Source organism: Mus caroli, chromosome 12 (genome assembly GCF_900094665.2).
Source record: "Mus caroli chromosome 12, CAROLI_EIJ_v1.1, whole genome shotgun sequence".
Taxonomy (NCBI): domain Eukaryota; kingdom Metazoa; phylum Chordata; class Mammalia; order Rodentia; family Muridae; genus Mus; species Mus caroli.
In genome coordinates, this window is record NC_034581.1 from 85,179,860 (window position 1) to 85,194,787 (window position 14,928).

The window sequence follows — 14,928 nt, forward strand, 5'->3', positions numbered from 1 at the left end:
TTTTGTTGTCGAATTTCTCTGGCTAGGACTTCAAGTACAATGTTGAATAGGTATGGGGAGAGTGGACAGCCTTGTCTAGTCCCTGATTTTAGTGGGACCATTATTTTTAAGTAAGCTATATAATCTATTTCTTGTACAGCCGGTGAAAGTTGTTTAGATATTTTCTATAAGTTAACTGTGATAGTAGGTAGAGACCAGTGACAAAGATTTTTAATAACGGTTAAAGATTGAATGAATGCTTCTCTTTTTGTTTATAAAATTAATTGTAAGTATCACAGGTTCACTGGGATACACACATGAATATCTACTACTGAATGATCTTTGGATGTTGGGAAATTTATTGAATAAAACTACTTGCCACTGTTAACTGGCATACAATGTCATAGTATACCAAAATTATAGGTTCTTCCCCAATTTACAACTTGGTGTGCATTTCTTAATATAGACTTTGAAATATCTTAAAATATTAATCTTTATTAGTTACCTGTCACCTGTGATAAAGTGCCCCCACTAAAAATACATTTAAAGGAGAGGAGACGGTTTGCTTTGATGCAGTCCACCAAGCAGCCCATGGTAGTGGCAGAGGCTCCAGACAATTGGTCATATTACATCAGGAGTCAGGAAGCTGACAGAGGACACAGCAGCGGCTGAACTGGAATTTCCCTTCATATGTAATTGACAACCCTGCTCACTCTCCATCTGATTGTGTCTTCACACTCCACTTAACCTAGTCTAGATCATCTCTTACAGGCACGCTGGGAGGTAGCACTCATAGGTATTTAAAAATCCCATCAAGTTGACAAATAGGACTTAGAATATTTTCTTTGTTTGCTCTGTGTTGATTTTGTAAGTAGCTTCTATTTATGTATTCTTGGTAACTTAGAATCAATACTGATAGTAGTAAAAATGGATATTAAATAGTAAAAGCATAAAAGGGCATAAACCAGATATAATTGATCATATTATTTGCCAAATGAGGACATCATTATCTTGAGGTAGTTTTCTATATTTCCTTTCTGGATTTGAGTTTCTAAAAAGAGATGAGACCTATTGTGCTAGTATCAAATAAATACCACCAGATAAATATTGAGGGAGAGAATGTTTATTCTTAAAAGATTCCAGAACTAATTTCTGTCAGCATGTTTATAGCAATATAATATTGAAACCCATAAATATTTCCAGTCATCCAGCTAGATCATTTCTAGAAACACCACATTTGAAATCTGCAAAAAATGGTTGAAAATTAGTGAACCTTGTCACCACTTTGGAAAAGTCACATTTGACTGCGTATGATAGACCACAATAGTCTAGACACAAACACTCTAAAATCCTGTCTGAAGTTATCTGCAGCTCTTACATATAAAGTATATAATAAACAAAAACCCAGATACAGGATATAGGTTATATCAATATATATATATATATATATATATATATATATATATATAAATTTCATATATATACAAAATATGAAATTTCCAAATTCCCAAATTTTGAAATATTAACTATTACTGTTTCCAGTCATTTCATAGAAATATTGTGTCACCTATATTTCTTCCTACTACAAGACCACACTTACTTCTGTGGATTGCAAAGGCAATTGTACCTTTGGGCTTCTTCATTGCAAGCTTTATGGTAAGGCACCCCTGAAAAAGCTGAGACCACTGATGAGAACATTTTGATAGCCAGAGCCAGGGGACAAAGTTTCTATTTCATGCCTGTCTTAGCCAAATGGAAGCCTTATTCTGCTGCTACAGAAGAGGGAAAGTTGTTTGTTAACATGCACCAGAGTTCATTAGCCAGTATGTCCACGGTTACACTTTAGGAACAGAAGATGCAGAATATCTCTCAATAACATGTTTGGTTATTTCTTCCCGTTGCTAGCATCTTTAATGTGAGGAGACAGACACCTGAGGCTTTGGTAGTCATCTCTCTTAATAACCAAATACAGTAAAGTGTGAGAAGGTTTTCTCTCACACCTGTATCCTGCAGTCTCAAACGTATACTACAGCGAGCAATGCATGATGCAGTGGCCCTCATGTCTCCTTTCTCTTTCCCTTCACAGCTGGTGCAACATACATCTTTGGGAAAAGCGGTGGCCTCATCCTCTATACCTGGCCAGCAAATGACAGACCCAGCACACGCTCTGACCGTCTCGCTGTGGGCTTCAGCACTACTGTGAAGGATGGTATCTTAGTACGCATTGACAGTGCCCCTGGACTTGGAGACTTCCTCCAGCTTCACATAGTGAGTACCAGCCCAGCCTTGGCCTGGATTCTCTTACCTTCCTGGTGAGCATTAGATAAACACAGGAGGACATTCTACATAAATGCAATATAGGTGCATATGCTTTCAAATGTTCCCTTCGATCATACATACTTTCGCACTTGGGCTTAGATGGGCAGACAGTGGGGTGTTGGCAAACTTTCTCTAAAGGGGCAGTGTGTCAGCATTATGAACTTTCCAGATCATACTGTCTGCTGGTTTTATTATACACAGACATTATGCTTTTAAGATGTGATTCTGTTCCAATAAGAAATCATTCATAAAACTTGGTGGCCAATGTGACCACAGGCATGAAAAGAATCTGTGGTGAAAGCTGAGGCTTTAATAGCAGAGGGGTGTGACACAGAGGAACTGCCCAGTGACCACACTGATTTATGCACGCATATTGAATAGTTAACATTTTCCTGTAGATCCTGTGTCTATGATGGTAGAGAGTTTTACTCCCCATCCCTGCAGATCATAAGAGTATCATGCAAAACAAAGAAATTAAAATGATTTGGAGGGGAAAAATTACTTTCTTACGAGGATAGAAAATATTTTTATAGCAACAATTAACCCATTTTATCACCTGTGCAGTCTACAGTTACGAAAGTAGGCTAAAGAAAGATATGATTCTCATCCGTAAATACCCCACGCATAGCCACCGAGAGCAGAGAGAGGAATTGTTCTCATTAGTTAGCAATGACAGGGCTAGAAAGAATGGATTTAATTTGGAGCAGTAAGGATTCAGTTTAAATACCAGAGGGAAAAAACAGTTAAGAAAAAAAAAAGATCATCTGGGATTCGTACCAGCCTCCACAATAGAGGAGAAGGGGCGTTTGCAGGGAATCTTTGAATGTAAGTTTTTGCTAACCCTCAGATCCAGGGAGGAAAGCCGAGTGTGGGTTTTCTCTCCTCATCTCCAGAGTTGGAGTTGGCTAGGTGGGCCCACAGCAGCAGGCTCAGCCACAGCTGTCTTCTGCTGGTATTGCCCTGAAGTAGAACCAGCTAGAAGAACGAGGCTTAAGCTGGATGCTCCTTCCAGCCCCAAGATGAACCAGAGCAGAGCAAGACACTCTCTCCTCATGCTGCAGAAAGCACTAGTCGCAAGTAAATTGGAACTGGGTTGCAGATTTGTACTTCTCTTTCAGATGCTTCAGGAACCATATGGTGCTAGGAGCTTAAGTTTAAACAGTAAGAAAGCCTATGCCAAGGAGCAAAGAGAGGCAGCCGTAGTAGTCACTACAGTTTATCTTTATTTAGCTTCCGAGGACCACAAAACTCCAAGAGATTCATTCTGCACATAACTTAATGACTATTTCATGGAAGCTATAACGAGGCTATTATTACAAGCACAGTTGGCTTTTCATGATGATTTGTTTTCTCTTTTTCTGTTCAGTATGACTTTCTAAGAAAATTATGATGTGGCCTAGTCATAAGTATCTTTCGCCATGAGACACTATGCTGCGAGTGTACCCATATCTAGGCCCTCATGTTACCACACCTTCACTCTTTAAGTTTTGTCTTACCCTTTGGTAGTGGCAGGGTGTTAGTACAGATCATTTGTAAATACTGAGAACTTCTGAGAGGAACTAGAATACCATGCCTTTATTAAATTCTGTAATTCATTGGTGAGTTTGAAACATGAATACCTCTAACCATGTTTTGATGTTCAAGCAATATACATTTCTTTGTCTTGTATTTATTAGCAGGTATTCTCTTTATAGTCAAGTTCTTTAGCTTGACGTTATATATTATTTTCTTTATAAAAGTAAAAAAAAAAATACTCAAAAAATTTCTATCATAATATACAGTGTCATCTTGGAGTAAGTCAGTAATATTGCTGTTAACAAAACACTCTGAAAATTTCCCAAAGATGTTTCCTAACAAGCTTAGGGTAGGAAGTCATATAAATTATTCTTTTTTTTCCTATTGCAATGTGTAAAACCCACACAGTTCTGAAGTAAGTAAACCTGCCCTGCCTATGACCTTTTAATAAGCATGGCCCCCCTTTAGTGCTCCAGTCATTTGAAACCATTTTTAATCTGCTAATGAGTCTTTGTTTTTTTTTTTTTTTTTCTGTATTCCTTAACACAATCAGAATAAAAGAATCAGAGTAGAAAAATCAAGAGATCATTGTAAGACCCAGCCTCTTACTTTGAACAGTTAAGCAGAGGCATCAGGAAAGCAAAACAATAAAAACTGGGTAGAGTGCTTCATAAGACATCTGCGGGATTGTAAGGGATGGTTTCGTCTGCTGAATGGTTTGTTTCACTGTTCTAAGAAAATTATTCCAAAAGAAAAGCACTTAGGAGTCATTGTAGAAGCCAAAGGAATTGGACAGAAGGCAAAATACTTCATTCTACACTGGTTTCTTTTTGGGGAAAAAAAACCTGTTAATTCTTTTGTATTTTAAGTTGACACACACATTATAAAGTTTCTTCTCTGTACTTTTTTACATATATAACACCATACTGTGCTCTTCTTCAAGTCCTTGTTCCGCAGCCGTCTCCAATTCCTTAAGATCTTTTCGTCAGGTGGCAGGAAAGATGGCTCAGTAGAAAGAACTCATATTACTCTTCGAGGGGATCCAAGTTCAGTCTGTAGTGGCCACGTTGGGTGGCTTACAGCCACCTGTATCCCCCGCTCCAGAGGACTTTGGCCCTTTGCAAGCAAAAGCCTATGTAGAAAGACTTCACATACAGACATAAAATTTTTTTTTGTAAAAACGAGGATTCCTTTCTTTCCAGTCCTTTCACATCACAGTCCCTCTTCTATTTAAAAAAAATCTGCACACACACACACACACACACACACAAACAGAGAGAGAGAGAAAGAGAGAGAAAGAGACTTTAAATCTAGAATCTGCATATGAGAGAAAACATGCTTTCTTTCTGAGTCCAATACATTTTCTAGTATAATTGTCTCCAGTTTTTAAAAAAAAAATGTTCTGGCAAATGTCATGATTTCGGTTTCTTAACAGCTGAATGTAATCCCAGTGTATACATGTACCACATGTTGTTTACCCATCTCTCTTCCGACACACAAGCAAGCTTTCTATTCCTTAGCTTTTATGAATGGGACTGCAATAAACCCAGATATGCAAGTCTTGTTCTGGCATATTGACATAGTCTTTCAGATATCTACCTAGGAATGATTAATCTAGCTCATGGGATAATTATATTTCCATTTATTTGTCAATGATTTGGAGAGCCTCAACCATGTTAGCCAAGTTCTCCAACACTGAACGACTATTTAAAATGCTTTGAGGCAACTCCGCACTGACTTCTGTAATGCCTATACCAGTTGACACTGTCCCCAGCAGTCTGTCACAGAAACTCCTTCCCACAACTACTGCATCATTTATTTTTATTTTTCTTGACTATGGCCACTGACCTAGTGGGTGATGGACACTCAAACAGGTATAATTTGCACCCTCCTGATGGCTAAGACTGTTGAACATTTTAAAAAGGAAAAAAAAAGCAATTTTTGAAATGTATATTCTTCTTTTGAGATTTGTATGTTCAGTATATTAGTCCACTTGTTAATTGGCTAATTCACCATAAAGCAAAGACAGTATGGCAGACATGCAGAAAGAGGCAGGTACCATGTCTTGGCTTATTTTGTGCTATGATAGAAAAACACCTCCCATTGGCCAATTTATAAGCCACAGGAGTTTATATATCATGATTTGTCATGTGGGATTGAGAAGTCCAAGATTCAGATGCTGACTGATCAGGGCTACATAGCTGAGCTCTCATAATAGTACCTTGTATATCCTGCCATATAGTGGGTGAAGTTGTGTCCTGTCATGGCAGGAGAGAGGGAACCACTGGTTAAGCTTTCCTAAAATGTACCATCAATTCACCTCTAAAGAGTCTCTTTCTCCACACACTGTTTTATTGGATATTAACCTTCTAATACATGGTATCTGGGGGCCCTGTTGTGCCAGAGCAGTGGGGTAAACTAAAGTGACACAAGACAAGGGCCAGGCATCTTCTGCAGCTGTGCTCCCCTGGGGTTGCATGGCAGGCAAGCAGCATTCTTTTACTCTGGATGTTAATTGGAGAAGAAATTCTCTCTTCAGTGTACTTATGGTGGTAGTCAGGCCAATGAAATTAAATGCAAAACAAAGCATAGATTGATGTCATCGAGCAAATGCAGTACATGTATGTTGTCTGTATAAGAAAAGGAAAGAATGCAACATCAAGAGATAGAATATGGACAGAAATAGAAAAAAAATTAAATGTTGTAAATTGGTCCTGAAAATAGTTCTTGTGAATTTCTTATGAATTGTGAATTTAATTCTTATGAACTCAAGATGATTTGATGGTACTAATACTGTCATTACAATAATTTCTTTTTACCACCCGTTTAGCTTATCTGAAAGAAGAGAGCATGTTCTTCCAAGTCTAACTCAGAGGTGAAGACACACCCTAGGATAGTCCACACAGTAAGATTGGCAAATAAAGCCCACTTTACTTGACAGCCCTCCTGTGTCTTAGAGTCTCTCCCTGTGAGCTTTACATTAGAAATGTTTTTGAGAGCAATGGATGAAATGTGTAGGAAAGAATTCTGGCTTCAACTTGTCATGTCAGCCTCAAGTATAGACATCTAGTTTGTAGAGGCATACTGCATATCATTCAGCTACCTACTAAGCCCTAAGCTCACACAAGTTTTCCTCTTTCCTGGGTTTCTCCAAAATCTTTACTCCTTAAAATCTCTTCAAGGAAATAGTTTGCTTTTTAAAACTCTAGTCTGCTGGAAGTTCTTGATTCATTTACTAATTCATTTTAAGTACTTCTATTTCAGTGTGTATGTGTACGCGTGCGCACATGCACACGTATGCATGTATGTGTTCATTCACATGTGTGCATAGGATTGTGGGAGCCAGACGTTAATATCAAGTATTTTCCTCAATTGTTTTCAGCCTACTTTTTGGGACAGAGTCTCTCCCTCAACCTAAAATTTTCCAATTCTGCTATACTGGTTGGCCAGCAAGACCTAGGGCTCCTCCTGTCTTCACATCTCCAGTGCTGACACTTCAGGCATACACTAATGTATGAATCTTTTATGTGGGTACCAGGGATCAAACTCAGGTTATAGGAAAAGAAAACCTGGGAAAAATAAAGGCATTAAAATGGAAGAGAGAGGGGGAGGGGGAGGGAGAGGGAGAGAATGTGAGAATGTGCTCTGGGCATGATTTTTTTGTTTGTTTTTCATTTATAATTTGCATAAATCACAACTTTTTCTAACGGAGGCAGTGAAATGTCCCACTCCTTTAGATGCCTTTTTATAAATTTCAAGTCTTCTTTAAGTGACCTTTGACAATCAATATTAAAAATGGCAAGCCAGAATTCTTCAAGAAAAGAAGCCGAAACAAAAGTATAAAAGGCCAAGGGATCAAAATAACTTAGGAATCATAAATCATTTATTTTAGATTAGCTGACATTCCTTGTTTGGGGTTCATGCTTTCACGGTGCAGTATTTTCTGTCAGTTTGTTGCTGATAATATTAATGAAATCATGAATGGGATGCGTTTGACAAAGGCAAAAAGATCTCTGTTGAAGTTCATGTGCATAAAATGAGATTCTCGGGGCCGAGGGATTTTTGCAAATAATTGCTTCAAATATAAGTTTCCCTCCAGTGAAATCTATTGTTGAGTTAATCAGCTCAGTATTTGGAGAGCAGCTGGTGTTACTTGTGAGTGACATCTGCCTCTTATCCCCTATCTACGATATCTGGAGCTCTGTCACACTATGTTCACCTTCATAGGATCACAAAAAGGATTACCATGAAATGTTGTACTCGCTCCTGGGCAGCTTTTGACAATGTCCTTTCACCACCTATTAAACAGAAGGTCGGAGAAAACTGGGCAGCAATTAGCTTCTCTCTGTGTAGTTAATGCTGGTGTAGAAAAAGACATATTAATTTCTTTCTCCCCGTGTGTAATTTACAGTAAATCCTCTTGGATTCATTTTTAAATTATGAGCCTTTCAGGAATAGTGAAAATTTATGTGTCAGGACATCTGTTTTGTTTGACAAGAATCTATAACCTTGCCCAACAATTTCCTTCCCAACTTGCAATGCAGATATGTGCAGAAGCTGAAGTAAGCAGGACAAAGGGATACTGTCCTGGCAGATCTTGTACCACACTAGCAGAATTTCTTCCCCAAACTGTGTCCTCCAAAAAACATTATTGGTAATATCTCTTGGGTCAGATGTGTGGAAATTGGGTATTTATTAAGTTTGTCTTGTATAATATTGTTTCTCTACAATTTATGCTATTCAAAGGGACTCCTTGAGAATAGAAGGGATCCAGGCTGAAATGTGATAAATGTTCTATTCCTCTGGTCTATTGCATCTATAAATTCACCCTGGATGCCTCATTTTGGCTGTCTCTGTGTGAATATTTACAGTCAAGCATCGACATCTGCCAGGTTAGTTCTCAGTGAAGTTAGACGGCTGTTAACTCAGCTTCATTCCTGGATTTGGCCATCGACAGAACTGGATTGGACTCCGGACTTTGTTTAGGGGGATATCCAATGGAGTACAGAGGAATATTGCTGTTTAGAGACTGGTAGTGCTGGAGAAGAGAACACGAGAAATACAAAGGTGTCCAGCAGAGGCAATCTCATTTCCCACAGAGTGCTGCGCACTGCAGGTTGGCTCACAATCCTTTTCATTGCTATTTGTTCTTAGTGAAAAAGGCCTCTTTGGGGTTTCCAGGCTTAGGAGCATTTCCAGACCATTAGCCACTTGTGCAGAGAGGCCTTGCTGGGCATCCTCCCTGCAGCTCTCAGCTTAGCTGTGCCATCACAGCAGAGTTGGGGAGGCTGGGAGAAGGCAATGGGAGCCAGGATTATGAAAACTGGACCACTAGTAACTATGTACATGGGAGATAAGGAGTGCTTCCCCAAAGCTCTAATAGGTACATGATGCTACCTTCAAAATCTATTGACCTTCATTCCATACATGATCTGAGGGCAGCATGCCAGGTAAAGATCTCAGTTTTAAACCAAACGTTTTGGATTGAAGGCTCATTGCTGTTATTATGAAGTAAGTTAGTCGATTTGTGAAGATGACTCCTACCATTTGGCACTTTGGCCTCTTCTTTGAAAAGGAAATTAAAAACAAGATTATGTTGCCAGCTCTTCCTGAAGATCAATCAAAATAAACTATCTACAAGCTGTCCATTACCAATAAAGCTTGCACAAATATAGAAGGGCAGTTTTCTTGAAGAAATACTGATATATGATGACTGAAAATCAGGGTGTGTGTGTGTGTGTGTGTGTGTGTGTGTACCTAGACACACATCAGCAACAAGAGGAATGCATTTTATACTCAACATAAATTTTCTGTAAGAGTATATTTCTAAGTCTGCTGTACCTTTTTGCAAATAAACAAACCAAAAGAAACAACAACAACAACAAACAAACAAACAAAAAACCATACCCTATCATATTACGCAAAGCCAATTTTATGAAATATCTTGGGAGTGATATTAGAGTCTTGACTCCCCCCCCCACACACACACACATCTGCACCTGCGATCTGGAGTGACATTTTAGCATAAGACATGGAACCTAGAATTCTCTCCCCAAGAGAATCTTGGGTTAGCTCACAGGCTATGTTAAAGCCTGCTGCTATCTTTGCTCTTCCTTAGATTACATTCCTTCTCATTCTGCCTTGTGAGGTGACACTCTATGCTTCAATCCCCCATCACTACATTTCAAGGAGCTCTAGACCCACAGTGAATGTACAACATTCCATGACCTGGTGTCCACACTTTATGACCCATATAAAATGGAAATCTGTTACTTTGCAGAGGAAAATCAGAAAGAAGAGATAGAGAGGAAGAAGGAAAAGTCAGCTAAACATAAATAAGTAAATAAAGAGGGGCCATGGCACCACCATAGATTCCAACCATAGTAAGAAATAGATATAGGCAGAAAATCCCTTCCATCTAAGGCTAGCATCCAAAGAGCTTGGACCAGCTGTCCTATCAGATAAAGACACAAATAGTGTGATCTTTTACTTGGGGATTAATAAAGCTGAACTAAATCATTGTTAAAACCAAGCTCCTGGTATGAGTGCATCCCAATTATACAGATGAGTAGCGGCTGCCATAACGTAAACTGGAAACCAAAATGATAGAAAAATACTTACAGACCCTGATGCTCTAAAATGTGAAAAAAAATGAATAATAAAGTTAATATGCAAATCAAATGCATAATAGTGCAATCACAAAACTGCACTGACAAAGTATGTACAAAATATTTGGTGTCTGGTGGGTAATTATGAGAGTAAAAGGACAAATGTCTGCATTTTCTTCATTTATCATTTATACAAGTGTTCTCTAGACTGGTACACTTCAGGGTACTTAATACCTAAATAATATGAAGCTTCAAAAATTAGGGTTAAGATAACTGATCTCATGGGGATTATCCACTGTATTCATTGAGCACTTACTTTGTGCCAGGCAAGGTACTTCATGTGGGAATTCTATGATCAATCTTGACTTAGCCAGAACTCCTAAGACTGCAAGGATACAGGTGCAGCTCACCAGATGCCTGTGCAACTGTGCTTCTATAAGGCTCTGAGTTCTGAACACAGTATACTCTGTAAAAGTTGAGTTTGCCCAGGTTAGCACCTCTATTCACAGATCTGTGAGGAATGGAGACATCAAAATTGCTGGAGCTTTCTGGATGATGACAACCTGCCTAGCTCCAGGTCACTGAGAGACTCTTTCTCATGGGATTAATGCAAAAAGTGAAAGCAAGACACAGACATCCTTATCTGGCTTCTGCCCTGAGCGTGCATGCACTCTTGTGAAAATTATACTATATGGACATACTTCACATACACTGCCACACACAGCCATACACACACACACACACACACTTAATTATAGATCTCTTGCCCAGCTCTTGGATTAGATTGAGCTTTCAGTCAGGAATGGAATTACGATTGACTTTCATGATTTTCCCACAATTAACTATTCAATTTGGAGAAAAAAAACTTTGCTTTATTTTTTCTAAACAATTGTCACATTTAAATTTTGTCTCTGATATCTCAACCTATATAGTATATAATTCCCAGGAGTCAGGCTGTTACTGACTTAAAGCCAGTAACATGAATTTAAAGTTTCTTTTAAAGTATTTCTGTATGTCTGCTTAGGCTGTCTTTGTAAAAACAAAACCCAAAACATTATCTCATCAAAAGCCACTTATGTAAATTAACATAATCTACATTTGTGATTTGGAGTAAGCCTTTAGCATAAAATGTAGAATCTAGATGACCTATATCCTTTGGGATTTCGGTCACCAATAGTCAAACAAGTTTGACTAGTGGAGGCTTTCTTGAAATCTAAAATGCAATAATGCTGGGTTAACTCCAGATGCCATCAAGTGAATGCTGGAGCTGGTATGCCTTAATGGCAAGGCTGACTTAACACTGCTGGACATGCCAGGGAGATGAATTATCTCATTGTCCCACTGCTTACACTTGCTAGTCATTACTCCTGGGGTATTGTTCAGTGCAAACTGGGAAAGCAATAACTCATTGCCACCCTGAAGCTACAGATGATGGATTTTAGATCGCTGGCTGCATTCAGAAGGCATGGAAACGGAGCGCATTGATGGGGAACTTCATTAGCCTCCCACTCCACAGCATCATATTCTCCGGTCCTGATGCTGCCATTGCTGTTGTTTTTAGCTTGTTAGTGTTTCACTGATAGATGACTGACGGACCTGTAGAACTGAATTTGCCTCAAAGACACTACTGGCAGCCAGACCTGACTTTCCCAGTCTGGGATGACACCTTTGGAACCCAGAAACACTTAAAGACATTTGGATAGGTCCTGTTGATCCATCTGAGCCAACCTTCATCCCACAGTCATTTCAGACTCAGGATGACAGCGGATGGTTGGCAATTACGTTTTATAATCGATATTTGACTCTCCTGATAGCCTGTGTGCTTCAGTTTACATTTCTTGTTTTGTTTTCTGTAACATGGCAGCTAGTTTAATGGATAGATGGTTATTGCTGACATTTAGTCGAGAAAGCACTAATCAGAGACACTATTTTACTCTCCTTGTTCTTGTGACCACTAATCTCAATGGATAAAATATAAAGTACAAGACTTTAGTAAGAATTTTGTTTAGCTTCTCTTATAAGGCCACTCACTATTAATATCTTCATGTTACAAATAAGGTGACTCTTGTTTAATGAAGCCAGACAATTTCCCCCAGAAAGTACTGTCAATAAACAGCGGAATGGGTTTCAAACCCAGTCCTGATGCTTAATTATGATTATATTACTAATGAAAGTTTCAGAGTAGAAAGCATCATCATGATCATTTTAATTCATCACATAGTTATTAAATGGCAATTTATTTGGAATTGTTAGAGACATGAAGTTTAACCTCCAGAATTGTAGTTATTTCTGTGATTCCGTTTTAATGCACAATTAGCTATATGCCAAATAAGGCAAGAATAGTGCTGGGATAAAGTTTTTATAAATGCATGTAGGTGGAGCCAATTTTTACATAGTGGAACCTGGACAAAGACTCCAGATAAAGATGCCAACTTTGGTATAAGACCAATGAAATGTAGTAAAGGATGCATTTTCAAATTTTTGAGGTCTGTTTGAATACAGTGAGTTCTATGAGAGAAGGCAGACAGTCAGCGTGAGCAGACAGAAGCTGGTGTAGTAGAGGCCATAGTATCTTGTTCAGTTTCAGCTGGGCTTGTAACTGGCTCCATGGTCTTGGCTGAATCCCTCGATTGCTCACTAAAATGCAGGAGCTAATTATAGCACTGCCTGTAGGCCATTGTGACGATTTATAGGAATATATGTTAGAATGCTTAGCAAGGGCCTGGTCTACAGTAGATAGTGGGAGGCATGTTTTGTGTTTATTTTTCTTGCCTTTCCAGGGATATTATAGAAATAGCTTGAAGGATTTCAACAATGAACTGATGGTAGATTGTTTCCCCAAAGGAAAGACATTGAAAGCCTTTGGATAGAGGGTGATGTACCCAGTTTAATTTTAAAATAAAAATGTAAAGTTAGAATAGAAGCAGGGGAATGGGATAGGGGATTCCAGATGGGAGGTAGAGAGGGGAAACTGAGAAAGTGTCATAACATTTGAAATGCAAATAAAGAAAATATCTAATAAAAAAGAAAGTAAAAAGAATTACAAAAAATTGGTTTTATTATGGCAATCACACATGCACACACACAATACACACACTATATATGTGTGTGTGTGTATATATATATATATATAGTGTATATATATATATATATATACACTCATATATCATTCATATCCATGCCTCTATTACCTTTATCCATCCTTCCTTTTCCCTCACAGATTTCCTCCTTCCCCAATTCCTTCTGTTTTTCTTTTCTTTAATATAACATGTATACATATAGTCAAATATATGATGTACAAATCTTAATTTTGAGAAGATAGTTTGGACTTGAGGAAGATAACTAGATTTTTAATAGGCTCAGAGTAAATAAACAGTGTTGCTTCGGAGAGCCAAGAAAAGTATCTTTGACACATGTTACTGATCATAGGAAGAAAATGAATGTGGGAGCAAAGGGTAATTCAGCTGCTCTACAACAAGGGGAAAAATGAAGAATACATAGAGTGAGGAAAGTTGTGTTATCATCAACAAATAACCAACCATGTCATCCATAAAAAATTTATAATAAATGTTTAACTCAGGTGATGCAAAATACAAGAGATCCAGAAGTCAAACATTTGAAATATTAAATTAAAAATATGTGGGGATTTCATGTGAAATATCATGGATGGTGTTAGAATCAGGAATAGCTCAGCCCTCAATGACAGCTGAAGCTTTGAGGGTTGCTGCGATCTCCAGAGAAGTAAATGAGCACAAACCTGGGAAATACATAAGTAAATTTATAAATGAAGGGAGAAAAGAAGAAAATGCTAGAGGCATAGGGTAACCCAGATAGGGAACTATTACAGAATTCAAAGAAAATGGGAGAAGTTTTCAAACATCCGTAGAAGCAGAGCTGGCATTTTATACTTTGTACTCATGTCTCCCTAATGTGTGATATCCTTTTGTCCTGATTAATAGTTATGAACATATATATTTGGTCATTTCTGCCCTATCACCATTATTTTTATTTCTTGCTTGGCTGTTTCTCATGGATGCTACTACAGAAAAGCCAGAGGACACAGCACCTAAATTTATTACCTCCATCATGTTGTAATTGCCCTCCATAATTAGTGGGAATATAGATATCATCTTCATAACCTCATAGGATTGTGTAAATGATAAATGAGAGAATATACCTCTGTCTCTGCTTACAAAATGAGTATAATTACTTTTCTTTTTTAAAATATTTTTAAAACTTTCATTTATTTACTTGGGCACGGAGAATGGTGCATGCAGACTTTTAGCAAGCATCTTTACCCACTGAGCAACCTTACTGAACTATTTAACTGTTTTTCACGATAATACTGGCATGTTTACTTCCTTAAGAAAGAAAGGAAAGAGAGAGAGAGAGAGAGAGATCCTCATTGTTAAATGACTATAATTGGGGACCAGTAAAGAATAATGAAGACATGAAGATCAAACTATATATATATGTATATATATATATATATATATATATATATATA

The 14,928-nt window shown here is 38.0% G+C and overlaps 1 protein-coding gene across 38 annotated transcripts in view; it reads left to right on the top strand.

Annotated features, from left to right (window-relative positions):
- Window positions 1-14,928, top strand: part of Nrxn3 (neurexin 3) — a 1,604,379-nt gene that overhangs the window by 1,250,279 nt on the left and 339,172 nt on the right. For all 38 annotated transcript variants that reach the window (XM_029484652.1, XM_021179711.2, XM_029484636.1 and 35 more), the window contains one exon: window positions 2,066-2,247. In XM_029484652.1, coding sequence (XP_029340512.1) covers window positions 2,066-2,247 — 182 coding nt within the window. The remainder of the gene's footprint in view (window positions 1-2,065; window positions 2,248-14,928) is intronic.